Below are 15405 nucleotides of genomic sequence, written 5' to 3'. Positions count from 1 at the left end.
CCTGTGTGCCAAAATGAAATCCTGGCATCAAGAAGTGACGCATCAAAACCTAAGAGTGAAATCTGCTCTTGTCCCTTTGGTATCTTTGGTATAAAGCCTCACAGACCGGCCAAGTTGGTACACAAGAGTGTGCTGTGTGCAGTTTACTGACAACACCTTACAGGACTGCTGGGTATTGAAGCTCAATTTTTTTGTGACCGATGATCCAGACTTTTTGGCTTCTTTGGAACTCTGTCAGTTGCCTCATATTGCTTTGAAAACTCACATAGAAAAGTGGGGATTGTCAGAACTCTTTCAAAACTGGCACACTGCTAATTGACATTCAACTTAGTATAACTTGCCTGAGTGTCTGTCTTTGTACTTTTGATTTAGTTACTTCAAAGTTAAAGTGTTTCCATGTAGTGTTTCTGTTATTTTCTCCAGCACCTGTATTCCCCATGTCTTAGTGGATGGTCCTTACCTATACCAGTACTTACTTTTTCATATGGGTGTATGACGAACAATCCACTCAATCAGTTGTGTGTGTGTGTGTGTGTGTGTACTCACAGATATTGGCCGTGCCCTTGGGGATGGGCAGATAGGAGCCGGCGCTCCACGCTCGCCCCTGGTAATTCCTCTTACAGCGGCCGCAGTCGGGCCCGGTGGTGTTGTGTTCGCACTCGCAACTCAGCTTCTGTTTGTCAAATACGCAGCTGTTGGCGTGAAGGTTGCACTTGCACCTGTCAAAAGGGTGAAAGAAAGAAGAAAACCACATCAACAAGAGTGAACTTTCAATTGGCAAATGGGAAGAAACAGACAGCTTTTATTTTGTTGGACAATGCGGCTGAAGGGCAGCGCGTCCTTGAGTAGCAGTGGCATTGGAACGCAGTCAAAACAGGTAAAACAGTTGCTTCTTCGACTTCAAGAGGAACTAGTTCAAAGGAAGGGGACGATTCCACGAGCGATTCCGGCATCATTATTTTCTCTCTCCCCTTTTCTCTCCGCTCCACCTGGGAAGATAACTCAGTTTTAATTGTCCCACTGGAGGATGCATAATTGCGGTAAGGTCACATTCGATGGGCGAGGGAAGATCAGGACGGCGAGGATGAGAGGGAGAGAGAGAGGTGGAAGGGGAGGCTGAGTAAAACAAGCCGAGTTGAGTTGCGGAACAAGCGCCGGGAGAACGGAGGCAACGGGGCATTTTTACTCGGCGAGGAGACGGATAATTCTGAGCTACCCAGAAGGTGGCGGGGGGGGGGGGGGGGGGGGGGGGGGCGAGAGCATGGACACGTTTGTTATGACAAATTAATATGAGATGAGATCTCACAAGCACTTATTCAGTGTGGAAGGAGGGATTCCCTTTAGGCCCACTGAATTCTCCCTCACACTCTGCTCGCCAGGTTCCCAATTTAACAATAAAGTCAGCAAATTCATTTTCTGCTGTGGCTAGATGAGTATTGAGGGGATACACTTCAGTTGAATGAATATATGAAAGTATATTCATGCAGTACAATGTATTTTGAAGAATCCAAAGCATTGCTTAAAGGTTTTTACGTTAAAAAAAAAAAACATGTCTTAGCCTAAATCACAAAGAAGAGTGTCCCAGCCCCACTGATTGAGACGCTGTAGATTCACCCTGTTGGCACCAAGTGAAATTCTGGTGGGAAATCGAATCTTAAGAGTGAAATACAAATTGTCTAAACAGCTCCGTCCAGAGAAAGCTGGACTCACCAATGATGGCTGAACCTCTTCACCTCCTCCATCCCACCATACACTAAGAAGACATTCGATAGTTTACTGACGTCACCTTACATGATGATGCAAAATTGCCTAGTGCAGCTTTAAGCCCTGATTATCTCCAGTTTATTCATGTTCATGGTAACACTTTACAATAAGGGTCCATTAATTAAGGGTTAGTTAATGCTTAATAAACATTAACTAACCGTTAATCAACAGTTAACTAATGTGTCTGGTAATCATTTACTAATGGTGTTCATGTTAACTAAGGTATTAATTTATACATTATTTAATAGTCATCTTTATAAACTATTAAATAATGTATAAATACCTTAGTTAACATGAACACCATTAGTAAATTACACATTAGTTAACTGTTCATTAAGGGTTAGTTAATGCTTATTAAGCATTAACTAACCCTTATTAAGCATTAACTAACCCATAACTTAGTGTACCCTTATTGTAAAGTGTTACCATGTTCATTGTATGAGCTTACCACTCTCCTGAAAGACAAACTAAACGTTGATTCTTATCTACTCAACCTACATGAGTCTAATCGAATATGTGTATCTGTAAATTATCCAATCATCTCAGTAAAATTAGTAAAAATTCTCCATCCTAACATGCAATGAAAGTCTATAGGTCACCAGTATGCTTTCTCTACATTTCCTGGGCAAAGCCATCATCACAAAGAGAGAGTTGAAATCACTCAACGCTTGACATCAAACGCTGAAATATGATAGGACACGCTCCCCATAACATCAGCATGCTTTTCAAAGATTTCCTTATTGTTTCCAAAAGCATACCATGAGTCATGACCGAAGAGCCAATGCCAACACTGGCTGCAACCTCAAATAAAGAGCGTAAATCTGACTTCCAACGAGCATGACTCATCGTAGATTAACGATGCTGTGGCTGTGTTTGTTTATTTGGGTGGGGATGCTGAGAGGCAGACAAAATGGCATTATTCAAGCCTATCTCCCTCTCTTGAAAGTGCCCTTTCATCCAGCTATATTTATTGGGAGCCAGGTGAAAGGCATCTCTCCGTTTGTTCCTGAGGCAGAAGGAGGGAGAGAGAGAGAGAGAGAGGGAGGGAGAGGGAGGGAGGGAGGGAGAGGTGTTGAGGACGGAGCTGACACAGACAGGCCCCACAGTTGTGTTCGCTAACGTCTTAGTGACAAACTCTGGTGACAGCTGGCCTCTCTCACCCCGCCCACCCCACCCCCCTTCAACACAGCTTAGCTTGATCCTCAGATAAATATAACAATTTGGAGGAACAACACGCTCCTAAACCAGTCACCGCTGTGTGATCCTGACGCTCAACTTATCTGCCGTTTGCCCCAAATTCAAGGGCAGTGTGGGCTAGGATTCGACCGGGATTCGGGAAGATGGAATGTTACTGATGTCTTCTGGTTTGAAGCTGCTGTTAGCTGATATTTTGTGCAAATATTCAATATCTTTAAATCTGACAATTTCCATGCCAAAAATACCGAAAAATTACAAGTATTCAGTATTTCCCCCAAAATGTTAATCTGAAACAGTGTTTGAGTATGGGACATTAAAACTTTCCATTGAAACCCTGTTTAATAATAATAATAATAATAATAATAATAATAAACATATTCATGCATATTTGTGTTGAATCTGATCAAAATGTCACATTCAAATCAATTCAGGTTAGGCTCTTCCCATAGGCAACTGGTGTAGTATTGATCAATTCTGCAATAAATATGTAATCAAACTGCATCACCATCTGGACCAGATCCCATTTTTAATAAAATTCCAATATCGGCCCCATATATTGGTCTAACTGTAATGTGGAGCAATTGATGTTTAGCTTTCCCTCACAAAAGCCCTCAGTGATAATACCTTTGTCACCACTATGGGTGCTTATTATTAAACCTCTTAGGGCGTCACTGGGAATTTGTACGCATGACGAGCGCCAGTGTTCCATCGATGACAAACGACGTTAGCCTAACCGCAGGTAGACTCGGCACATGAATGATGGGGCCACGCTTTTCCCCACGGGACCTTTAATTTGCATCTAATTACCCAGTCAGGCTATTGTGTGGCAGACTGCAAATACATAGGGGTACATACACTCATAACCATTCACAAAGATATTCACACTTCATAGACAGTCTCTCAGCAATGGGCAACGGTGACCACAGGTTGGGTGTGAGATGAGAGAGACACAATTCCATATATAAGGCGAGTCTGAAGTTTCTCATACCAAGGAACCGCAAAATAGGTCGGTATATAGGCGGGAAACCCTGCATCTGATGAAAATGTCATGCAATGGTGTGTTAATATAAGGTGGGGTTGTAATAATGACTGAAATCTGTGATCAGAGTAAACCCACTATCTCAAAATATTCTGTCCCTACACAGTGGCTCTGAACCGTTTAACAGTCATGCTCCCTCCACTTTGCCCATTTTGAGAATTTCACCCCCTATAATTAATAACCTTTCATGTTGTAGTTACTACTCGGGCTGCAACTAACAATTATTTTCATTATTGATTCATCTATCCATTATTATTTTGATTAATCGTTTAATCATTTAGTCCATAAAATGTCATGTATACTGTATGTCATATATATATCAAAATGTCAATGTCAATGTCAATGTCAAATACCCATCACAAGTTACCAGAGCCCAAAGTGATTCTTCAAATTGCTTACTTAGTCTGACCAGCAGCCAAAAAACCCTAAAGTATTCATTTTATAATGATATGAAACAAAGGAAAGCAACAAATCTTAGTATTTGTGAAGCTGTAAGCAGCAAATGTTTGGTATTTTTACTTGATAAATAACTAAAACTTTAAATCAATTATCAAGATTATAATTGATTAATTTTCTGTTGATCAACTAATCAATGAATCAACTAATTGTTTCAAGATACTACTATATAAATGTACCTCGTAGGTAAGAAAAACAAACGAAAGGATGCAACACAAGTTCAAACTACACAATTTATTTCAATTGTGCACCTTTAGCCTGCAGCTATTTGTGCCGCTGGTGTTTGTCTGGCTGCAGCGGAATACAACAGAGTTTAATTTTTTGTTGCGTTTCGCTTGCAGTTCTCCAGCACCTCCCCTAGGGGTGTGAGCCCCACGGGTAGAGAACCATTATACCCGCAGTAGAGGAAGAAATAAGGAAATGAAATGTTTTCATTTCTGCCGGGCATGCCTTTAGAGCCCCTCAAGGACTCCACCTTTAGACGCTTGGCACTGGACACTGGATTAGAGCTTCAGCAACAGCCACTGTCAAACCCACACAGCAGACACCGAGGCCAGAGAGCAAATTGAATTGCAGAGGGATTATGTGAGAAAAAACACACCGCCTTGTTTTACTGTCTTGTAACCAGAGGCGCTACTCATATTGTTTTTTGTAAAACCTCAATCAGTGTCCTGCCACATTCTTTGAGGAGAACACAACTTGTCATTTCATTGAAAACAACCCCCAGTGACTGATAAGCTGAATTATGTTTAGCAATGCATGATTAGTTTATCATGTGAAGAAGACAGCTTGGAGGCTGCTTCAAAACTGAGTACTGCATTTATTCAATAGAGGGGCTGTCGTCAAGACCGCCTTAGTCGAGTCCGAGTCGATTCCAAGACCAGGTCCAGTCCAGTTTGAGTCCAGACCAGGTCCAATGGGGGTTGACAGAGACCAGAGAAAATCAAGTCCTATTCAAGACCATGACTAAAATAGTACATGTCTTTCCTAATGCAAAAATAATGAGTGAGGAGTTTCTTGAGGATCAATGCATAGAGGTTTGAGGCCCATTACATATGCAGGTTTCTACAGGTGAAATCCCTTACATTATTTATAGCACTGGGGAGAAAATAAACCAAGCATCAATAAAATTACCCATTTCTCCATTGACACAAGACAGAGACAAGTGCAAGAACTCAAACCCAGAGGCAAGTCCAAGAACTAAAACCCAGAGACAAGTGCAAGAACTAAAACCCAGAGACAAGTCCAAGAACTCAAAGTCCAAGAACTGAAACCCAGAGACAAGTCCAAAAACTCAAAGTCCAAGAACTGAAACCCAGAGACAAGTCCAAGAAGTCAAGGTCCAAGAACTCAAACTCAGAGACAAGTCCAAGAACTCAAAGTCCAAGAGTCAAACCCAGAGACAAGTCCAAGAACTCAAACCCAGAGACAATCCAAGAACTCAAAGTCCAAGAACTCAAACCTAGAGACAATCCAAGAACTCAAAGTCCAAGAACTCAAACCCAGAGACAAGTCCAAGAACTCAAATCCAGAAACAAGTCCAAGAACTCAAACCCAGAAACAAGTCCAAGAACTCAAACCCAGAGACAAGTCCAAGAACTCAAACCCAGAAACAAGTCCAAGAACTCAAACCCAAACTCAAGCCTGAGATCGAGACTCGAGTGCTCCAGCCCCGTTCGATGAGCTGCATCTCTTCTCCCCTCTCTTCTCCCTTCACTCTTTCCCTCTCTGTTAAAAAAAAAAAGTCTGGTTGGAGGATGTGTGTGTGTGTGTGTGTGTGTGTGTGTTCGGAGGGGTAGTGACTTCACATGGAACCCTTTGTGGTTTAACCTTCAGCTTCCTTTACCGTCGCCAACGTTTTAATCAGCGTCCAGAAATGATAGCGCCGCCGGCATAATGATGGAGACCGCCGGTGAGGCCCGCGGGGTCTCATACCCGTCGGCGCTGTTGTGCCGCTAATCAGAAGTGGCTCCCGGACGCGGCTACCAGGGGAGGCTCCCTCACTGCTGCCGCGGCAACAACAGCTTCAGACGGGGAGCCGAGTCAACGTGTATTTAATCGCATTTTAATAGCAAATCTCCTCCCGGGGTCCCCTTGCTCACGGAGTCGTGTCTTCATTGCACATTGGGCCCACTTTGCTCTGAAACTTCTGACAGGGTTGTGGGCGATTCTTTGTCTCCGTCTGACTTTCAATCTTTTTTTTTTTTTGGTATCGTTCTCTTCATCTCTCTCCTTCTCCATCCACCTATTAGTTTGTCAGTTTTGACTCCACTCCAGTATCTTCCATTAATAAATATTCATGGAGCTAAGGCATCTTTGTTTTGGTGTGGTGCTCTCAAAGTGATATTGCTCAAGGCATTATTGAGTGTTCCAACCACCGCCTGTGAGCTAAAGGTCCTGATATGTATTCATAAAATTACCCATGAGGCTGTGTGCTCAAATTGCCAGACTGGCAAAGAAAGAAGGGGGAAAAAAATATCAATATAAGTTTTTATCCCATTTTGTCTGCTGAGAGACAGCCGCACACATATTCTTATATCTGACAAGAGTTTAAAGTTCTCCTTGAAATGTGGAAGACAGAAAATATTGTTAGGTGCAAATTTATGTCTTTATCCTGGTGAAAATAGAAGTGCAGCGGCCCGTCGAGACTTATACTCGGCTTGCCTGGAGCAGCGCGTCTATGACCTCCGCGGTAATGGGATTCTGATTGACACTGAGGGGGCAGATGCCGTATTGCGCCTTCCCACTGATGATCCTATTAGCAACAAACAAAAACAAGGCAACACAAAGCCCCGGTTCTGGGGGAAATTGCCCTCTTCCGCCGCACCACTTCAGCCATTATCTCATTCCGTTCGACCAAGTTCACTCCCCGACATCCCTCCTCGTTGCTCATCGCGGCTTCGAAGCCAAAAGTATCAGCCTCTAATTAATAGTAATTATCCACAATCCAAGCCTACAACATCCCCGACGCACAAAGCTGCTGATCCCGACAAATTGAGCAGACAAAACTCAACACGGTCCTTAAGTGGGTTAACTAAGTGAAGCAATTAAATTTCAATCTAACGCCCAGGTGTTTTCATACACAAGCCAATTGGGTCAAATACTCGGCTAATAAATGTTGGGTTGTTTTTGTTTTTTAGCCCGTTTTTTTTTTTTTAGCTCTGCGTGCAATGTCTGCTGTAAATGAGTGACAATACACCGGTGGGGGGTGGGGGGTGGAGGTGGCAGGTGGGGTGTGGGGGGAGGGGATGGGGTGTGGGGGGGGGGTAGGCTCAGAGCAAACTCTGGCTTAATTATAAGTGATGAAAATGAAATAGAAACACAGGCACGGCTGTTAAAAAAGGGCCTTGAGGTGTGCGCAGGTAATTCGTCGTGGGTGTATGGAATATGGAATGGATAATTACACCGCACAGAAGGAAATCACAGCTTTACAATATATTTGTCCCACCTGCTCCACCACACACACACACACACACACAACTCCTACACACCACTGGGCTCCTCCCCAATCCACGTGTAGCTTGCAGCTTGCATTGGCTCGAAACAGATCAGCATGCTTGCTAACACGTTAACCGCTAATTGCTTCCTGAGGAAGCCTCACATGACCCCGGCCTGCAGTGCATTGTGGGAAGTGAGAGGAGTCAGGAGGAGGGAGATCTTAGCGCCGGCTCTCCTGGGACGGACCTAAGCACCCAACCTCCCCCCGACTTCTATCTCTCCTCCCCATCCATCCATCTTCTCTCACTAGAAAATATGTGGTCAGAGTAAAGTGGCGGCTGTGGGAAAATCCATGGCAAATTATCTGTGGAACTGCTCTCTTACATCTTCATTTTCAATTCAAAAGGTGTTTTATCGGCATTGTAAAATACATTTACATTGCCAAAGCATGAGGAAGACAATATAAACATATACATGTACAGTAAAACATCTATCTAACTAAGAAGACAGATATGAATGCAACATGATCCTGCACAACTCATAGTAAACGCAGTTCAACACTTCCATATCTTCTGCAACAAGCCTTACACAGGCTGATGGACAGTCTAGCAGACAGGCAGACCCTCTGAGTATTTAGCAATCGTACTACAGCATCTTTCAGAATCCCTGCCATTTTGTAACCTGCAAATTTTATGAATGTTTCATGTTTATGTGGACTGTAAGGCAGCTTGCAACACCTTGATTTACTGATAGGTCATGGTTGGGGTCATAGAAAAAGCAAGAAACATCACCATGCTTTACGGATTTCAAAAATGTATATACAGTATATATACAATATATACAGTATATATACAGTATGTGTGTGTGTTTTCTATTTATTCACACAGTTGGAAAGCAGAGAGGGAGATACAGGAGAGAAAGATCTGGCGGGATTTGATCCTAGGCCAGAAAGGTCAATCTCTGCAAAATACAATTTTCATTACAGTTTGTAAAGATGCAACATAGACTGAAAACATGTGAACAAATGGCCCAGACACACATGACACAATCTCTACAGAGGCTATAGTCATAAATAGTTATGTAGTAAGTATTCTACAGTATGTAGAACATTACATTTGCTCCATTGGAAATGTGATATGCTTCAGAAGCCAATTAAGACTTGGAGTGGCACGCACAAAAGTGATCCAACTGCTGAACTATGGCAGCTAGCTTAAAGATTGTGGCACTTCAAATTATTTTAATCATTGTTTTAGTGAGTAGATAAGTGGACCTGGCTTGCTGCTTGTACAGAAAGAATTAATTTATTATGAATCTAAAAATAATCGGATCCTGCAGAACTCACACGGTCATAGACAAAAATTCTGTATAATAATTGAGGCCAATATTTATCTGAGCCCATGCGAGTCCTACATCTCTTTCCACAAGAAGACATTAGATATTTTGCGGTCCTCGTCATCGCCCCGTGAGTTCAAATCTCCTCCGGTTCCCTGGATTGTGGTAAATGTCCCGACTGTCTGCATCAATCCGTCCGGCCCATCCGTCTATCGAACCCTCAGCATTACTAATGTATGGAGTTGGACATGCTATCCAAGCAGGAGTCAATCAAGAGGTCTTTACTCCCTGTGACATGCCAAGCCAGTTCAATAGAATCGACATGCTGGGCCTCACTGATACTGCTCTCAGCTAAAGACTATTGGCTGCGGACCCGGTGACAGAAAATGCACCGAGGACGGCTGGGAGAGCTCCATCACCGGGAGGAAGGGCGCGATACGGTTTCAGCGGAGACGAGCGGAGGAGTGACATTAACCGATCTTGTCATTTCATAAGCAGCATCGCTGATCGGTGTTCTTAAAGGAGCAAATTCCCCAAAGATCCCGGGGCATTGATCAGTTTGGGTCGGTGGTTTAGTCCACAGACTGCCAGAGGTTAGCCTGCGCTCTGCAGTTGACCTCTCTGTGTGTGTGGGAGTGTCTGAGCATACGGCACTAAACCTCTGCCGCATCCACAACCATATTTACTCCATAGTAATAGTATCCAGTGATGGCCACCATGGCTGAACAGACAAAGAACAGAAAAACTCAAACTGCATCAACAGAAAATCCAAGGAAAAAGACGTCACAGTGCTGGACACACTGTTTGATTGACAGGTGATCTCTGGGAAGTGCAGTCAGCAAAGATAGCGATAAAATTTTAAAATGAGGAACTGAAAGATTACCACTTTAACACCTGCTAATGTCAATGCCCATTAAAATTTGGCTACAGCCTCTCTTGTTACTTAATACGTCTGAAGTAGACAATTCCCCTGGCTATGCCCACTATGGGCCATAATCTGAAACCACAGCAGGACCCAAAGAGCAGGTGTAATTACAGAGGAAACGGGCAGTTTCCCAAGCAGCTAGCAGAGGGGCTAACTCTTAGCGCTCTTAGCATTCTCGTTTCCCTCTTAAACCCCGGGCGAGGGTCATTAATGGCTCCGGTGGTCGCGGTGTTCAGTGTGGCGTCGAAAACGAGAGCCCCCCCGCCCCCCCCCGATTGACCGGGGGGGCAGCGTTCCCACCGAATTAAGTGTGAGGCTGCCCTCCCCGTGACATGATTAATGAGAGCGGCACGAGATGTAAAGAATTGCTCGGAGGGGAACGTGGAGGTGTGTGTGTGTGTGAGAGAGAGAGAGAGGGAGAGAGAGAGAGAGAGAGAGAGAGAGAGAGAGAGAGAAGATGCGGGTTCATCGTGTGCCAGTTGGTATGTTTATATTAGGGCAATAGGGTTTTATTTGTGCTCCTCATGAGTGCATTTCGGGTCAACATAGACTATGATGTTTGGCCAGACTCCTTCATCATCATCATCACCATCATCATCATCTCAGTTATCACCATCGCGCCCCCCCCCTTCGTCATCGTGCTCCAGTAAGCTACACTACCATGCCAAAGCAGAAAAGGTCTGGAGCATTCAATACAGCACTATTTCTTTGTGCGATTGTTATTCTGCCCTCCTTTTGTCAGTTCCAGCCCTATTGTACGCTCCTGTTCTGCTTGAAGGCTAAAGCACCGTCGGATGGCCATACATAATGAGCGCCTGCATTCATCGGCCTCCGCAAAAGATAACTCGCTCAAACTCGCTTTTCATGACTCAACAATCCCATTATCAAGCAGTTTTTATTCATCACTCCCGGTTGTCTTCAGATCAGAATCAAATATCTCGCTTGGGGAGGTTTAGACTCTTGTCATATCAATGCTGTCAGTGTGTGTGTGTGTGTGTGTGTGTGCATGTGTGCACACTAGGTGAATTAGACAAACAGAAACACTGTGATGACACTGTCAACACTTCTCCCCCTGTTAGAGACACTGTATCTGGTTCAGTTTATGAGGGGGAAACAGTGCCATATGGTGTTTTCTTCTCCAAGAAAACATCCAAGCAGGCGCCGCTCTCATATCGTCCATGCTGTGTCCAGCTAAGTTGGGGGTGGAGGGTGAGGGGGGTGTCTGGCTGAACTCTTTTTGGTTTCGCTGATGATGTCATACTTGAAAAGCCATCAACATCAAAGATGGGTCAAGGTGAGCATCAGAGTGACCCTCGATGTTCTGAGATATCAGCGGACAAGTTTAAAGGTGCTACATGTAGCATTTTATCATCAATAAATCATTGCCACATTAGTTTTGAGAAATTAGTATAATTACTGTAAACAAATGAGACCATCGCTTAGAAGATTGCCGGCCTCTACTGGCCTCTACACTGAATTCTACATTATGTGCCAGAAGTGCTTCACGGCACAAACAGAGGTTGATTTACAACACAAAACAAGAAGAGAGCACTGTTCTTCCTACTGTTCTTTCAACAAACAGAGCCAAAGCTTTCATTGTTTTTGCCAATGGCAGATGGTGGAAGCATTGAAGGGCCGACTGAAAAATCATTCCCAACATGTTTATGTTAAGGCAGGACAAGTGTCAACATCCTCTTTATGACAGGGTTTTTGGGAAATATGGGGTTAATTTTGAGAAACACTAGCACTGACAATACTACTGACGTGAGATCGAGGCTACCAATCGTCTCATTTGTTTACAGTAATTACACCAAGTTATCACAATTAATTTTACAATGATTATTGATGTTTAAACATGTTAAAAATGTTCCCTAAAAAATCAATCACAAGCGCATAATCATTTGATGAAACCACGCATACATAACAAGCTACAGTGGGATATTAAAGAGCGTTTTAACGGACTCTGTGTGGCGGGTGGTATGTTTTTCCACATGCAGTTCTGCGATTCACTATGCAAGTGTCTCCAACACCCCCCCCCCCCCCCCCCCCCCCCGCTCCCCCCCTCACCACCCCCCAACTGGCTGCCTAATCGGCGGCGGGGCCTGCGAGCGAAGTGAAGGAGAGGTCAATGAGGGGATTAGTCATGAGACCCTGACAGGAGGGCCCATTATACGGGCGGCCGCGGCCGACTAAGACGGGGTGGGGGGGGTGGGCGGGGAAGACACGCTGAAAAAGGCCTCTCCATTAATGAAATGGGTCACCGCATGAATGTTGAATGTGTTCCCGTCGACAGTGAGGAATAGAGAAATGCCTCCGATGCGGCCGGCTTCTGCTTCCCCCCCCCCCCCCCCCCCCCCCCGCGCCGCTCGCCAGGCACAATGGAGGAAATTGACGAGCCTAACGCACAGAGAAAAAGACTTTATGGGAAATCAGATCGGAAAACGCCTCGACGCACCCGCTGAGATTCCTCTTGCTGAACCGGAGCTTATCATTGTCGTGTAACCCCATAGTAAACAGTTAATAGTTAATCGTTTTATTTGTAATGCGGTTAGTAATGTATGGTCGTGTAGGGAATTGGAGATGCTGCCTGGGTGATCTGTATGAGTGTGTGTGTGTGTGTGTGTGTGTGTGTGTGTGTGGCAAGAGGATTTTTAGATTGAACACTTCCAGCTGGACTAGATTTGGAGGTCTGAAACAAAATACGGGATATATATATTGCCTGGAGGAGAATTTTCAGAAATGCATATGCCCATGCACACACACACACACACACACACACCGGTTGTGAGTATATATGGCGCCACCGCCTCCCATGTTACCGGTGAGGTGTGGGTCGTCTTGTCATGCGGGGCACATCAACGCTGGAGTCTCCCAGTCCAAGGCATAAATTCAATTCTGTTGTCTGTGCTAGCTGCTAATAATGGAGAAACCTTATGGAAGAGAAATCAATGCAAAAAACATAAGATCAGCAGCGCGGCACTCAAACAAGATCGTTAGCAATATTCAATCAACTTGACTTTGGGTTTTTGTAGCGATAAATACATTTTTGCTTTATCCCGGAGAACAGGGGAAGGATTCGGTGAGGCGACGCTCCTCCCTGTCCTCTGCCACGGTGATATCATCTTCATGTGAATTGCAGCTTTGGTCCTCATATCTCTGGACTCGCTCGATTCCTCCGGCCCGCGGTAGATAGCAAAGCTTCCACGTCCTCTGTGGGTTGGGAGCCACTGACATGGGGGCTTATCACCTGATTTTATTTGTACATAAAGCTGCACTTTCAAAGTTCCCGATTTTATCTCGCAACTTTGCTATTCTGTACTTTTCACACTGCTCCCAGAATTAGTTTTTTCGTGAATTGGGAAATGTTGCCTTCACTAAGTTGAGGCAACACAAGTGAATAGGGGGGAAAAAACTAATTTTAATTGTTGAATATGGACACAAATAGACATACATAATATAAAAACACTTTTTGTATTATGCCTTTTATATATTTTGTTATTAACACATGCAAATGAGCTAATATTTAATTTAAAATGCACATATTTGCATAGCAATTACAACACTTTTTTGTCAGTTGATAAAGAGTGCGTTTTCCCATTTCATGCTAATGAATAACTAAAAAGTTGGGATTTGTCAAAAAAAAAATTGACAAAATGTTATGTACAAAGCAAAAATCTCATATTTTTCACTATTTTATCATGGAAAATTTCCAATAAAATAGAAATGACAAAGTGTTGTGTATACATTTTTTAGGAAATGACCGTTTTTTTAGTTAATTTTGTGCTTGATGTACTTGATGCTGGTATATGGTATTAAAACACATGAATTGACTATTTGCAGTTGTTTTTTTTGATTGTTTTGTATATCTGATGAAACTGCAGTAGTTATAGAAGTAAAATATCACATCTCAAAGCAGACCATTCCAGCCAAGATTGCCATTTTCACCTTGATGCCTCACCTTAAAAGCTACAGAGGTTTCACTGTTAAATGCTGCCGTTTATTGCTTTGTTTATGTGCTGCAGGGTTTATTCAGTATCTATTCTCCCATATTGATTATATGTACATTCCAGGGCCGAGAAGCCCAACTGCAGTGCGCTAAAATATTCTTGACGCTGCAACAGCTTCATTTAAGACCTACTGTAAGCAACACTTTGCTGTTCGTCTGTTTCCCCGGTATAAATAAAAACCAAGCAAATTAAACGTGATGGGTCTGAAAGTACAATGGGTTTCGGCTTGGATTGTCTTTGGGAAAGAGGGGGGTGGAGGGTGTGTGTGTGGGGGGGGGGTGATGCAGCAAACGGAGACTAAAGCAGTCAAAATCCATCCCGCTTTCATCCCCTGTCATTTGTATGTGAGAGTGGTAGGCAGCATGGGAAAAGAGAGAAAGAGGAGGGTTTTTAAAAAAAAAGGCAGTGAGGAGAAATCTGTGCTGGGGAAAAAGGACATCCGGCCAAAGGTATCTTGTACCTGGAAGGAATCCGCTACTTTAAAACTCAGCTAACCGCATTCACCCTCTGCCCAAAGACGGACAACATTGGACACACTGAAGAAACTGTTCTGGAACACCGAGTGGAAAGTTTCTGGTTGTTGTATCAAAAACATCTTGAAACACGACTATAGTACTTTCTCGTAACAATACTGACGCTTTGTCGTGATCAGCAAAAGTGTGTCAAGTGTCTGAGAGCTGGACAAAGAGCTTCTCATACGTTGAACGGGAGGCCTTGGACACTTGTTCCTCACTGCAAAATCTCCCAGACACGTTTATATCCGCTTTTTACTGGTAGATATATAGGAAGCCTGCCACCCAAATATCTGGTTTCATTAAACAGGATGACACTAACATGACACCCAGTCTCTCCAGCGCTGGTTTTAATGGGAAGAGAACAGCGATGTGACAAATCGCGGCTGATCAAGACCCAGAGAGTAAACAGTGCGGGAGATGTGAGTGCGACAATTGCTGCAACCTTTTCTTAAATTGCTGTTTTTCTGTAACGCGTTTTGCTGCCCGTGTGTCTTTTGGTAATGAGCCGGAGCCCCCCGTGGGCTTTCCGCACAATACTCCAAATTAATAGGATTGCAGCACTTACTTAGAGGGGCGTCCGATAAAAAAAAAAAAAACAGGCGCTTATGTCCAATTTAGCTGAAAACCATTTAAAAAAAAAAAGACAAAGAAAATACTTCAATTCTGTGAGGCATGGCACTTTCTGAGGATAGACTGAAAATGAAGTGTTTGGTTCTATTAAGATTAACTTCA

At 43.6% G+C, this 15405-nt stretch overlaps 1 protein-coding gene across 1 annotated transcript in view; it reads right to left on the bottom strand.

Moving 5' to 3' along the window:
• Nucleotides 1-508: 508 nt before the first annotated feature.
• The window catches only part of ntng1a (netrin g1a), a 65640-nt gene continuing 50743 nt past the window's right edge, over nucleotides 509-15405 (bottom strand). The window contains exon 3 of the mRNA XM_071529668.1: nucleotides 509-719. Coding sequence (XP_071385769.1) covers nucleotides 509-719 — 211 coding nt within the window. The remainder of the gene's footprint in view (nucleotides 720-15405) is intronic.

The sequence above is a fragment of the Centroberyx affinis genome, unplaced genomic scaffold (assembly GCF_046629955.1).
Source record: "Centroberyx affinis isolate AG114_WGS23_722 - 3 ecotype Tasmania unplaced genomic scaffold, CSIRO-AGI_Caff_v1 ptg001828l_1, whole genome shotgun sequence".
NCBI classification, from domain to species: domain Eukaryota; kingdom Metazoa; phylum Chordata; class Actinopteri; order Beryciformes; family Berycidae; genus Centroberyx; species Centroberyx affinis.
The sequence above is the reverse complement of the archived record's forward strand: the minus strand, read 5'-3'. Positions and strand labels throughout refer to the sequence as shown.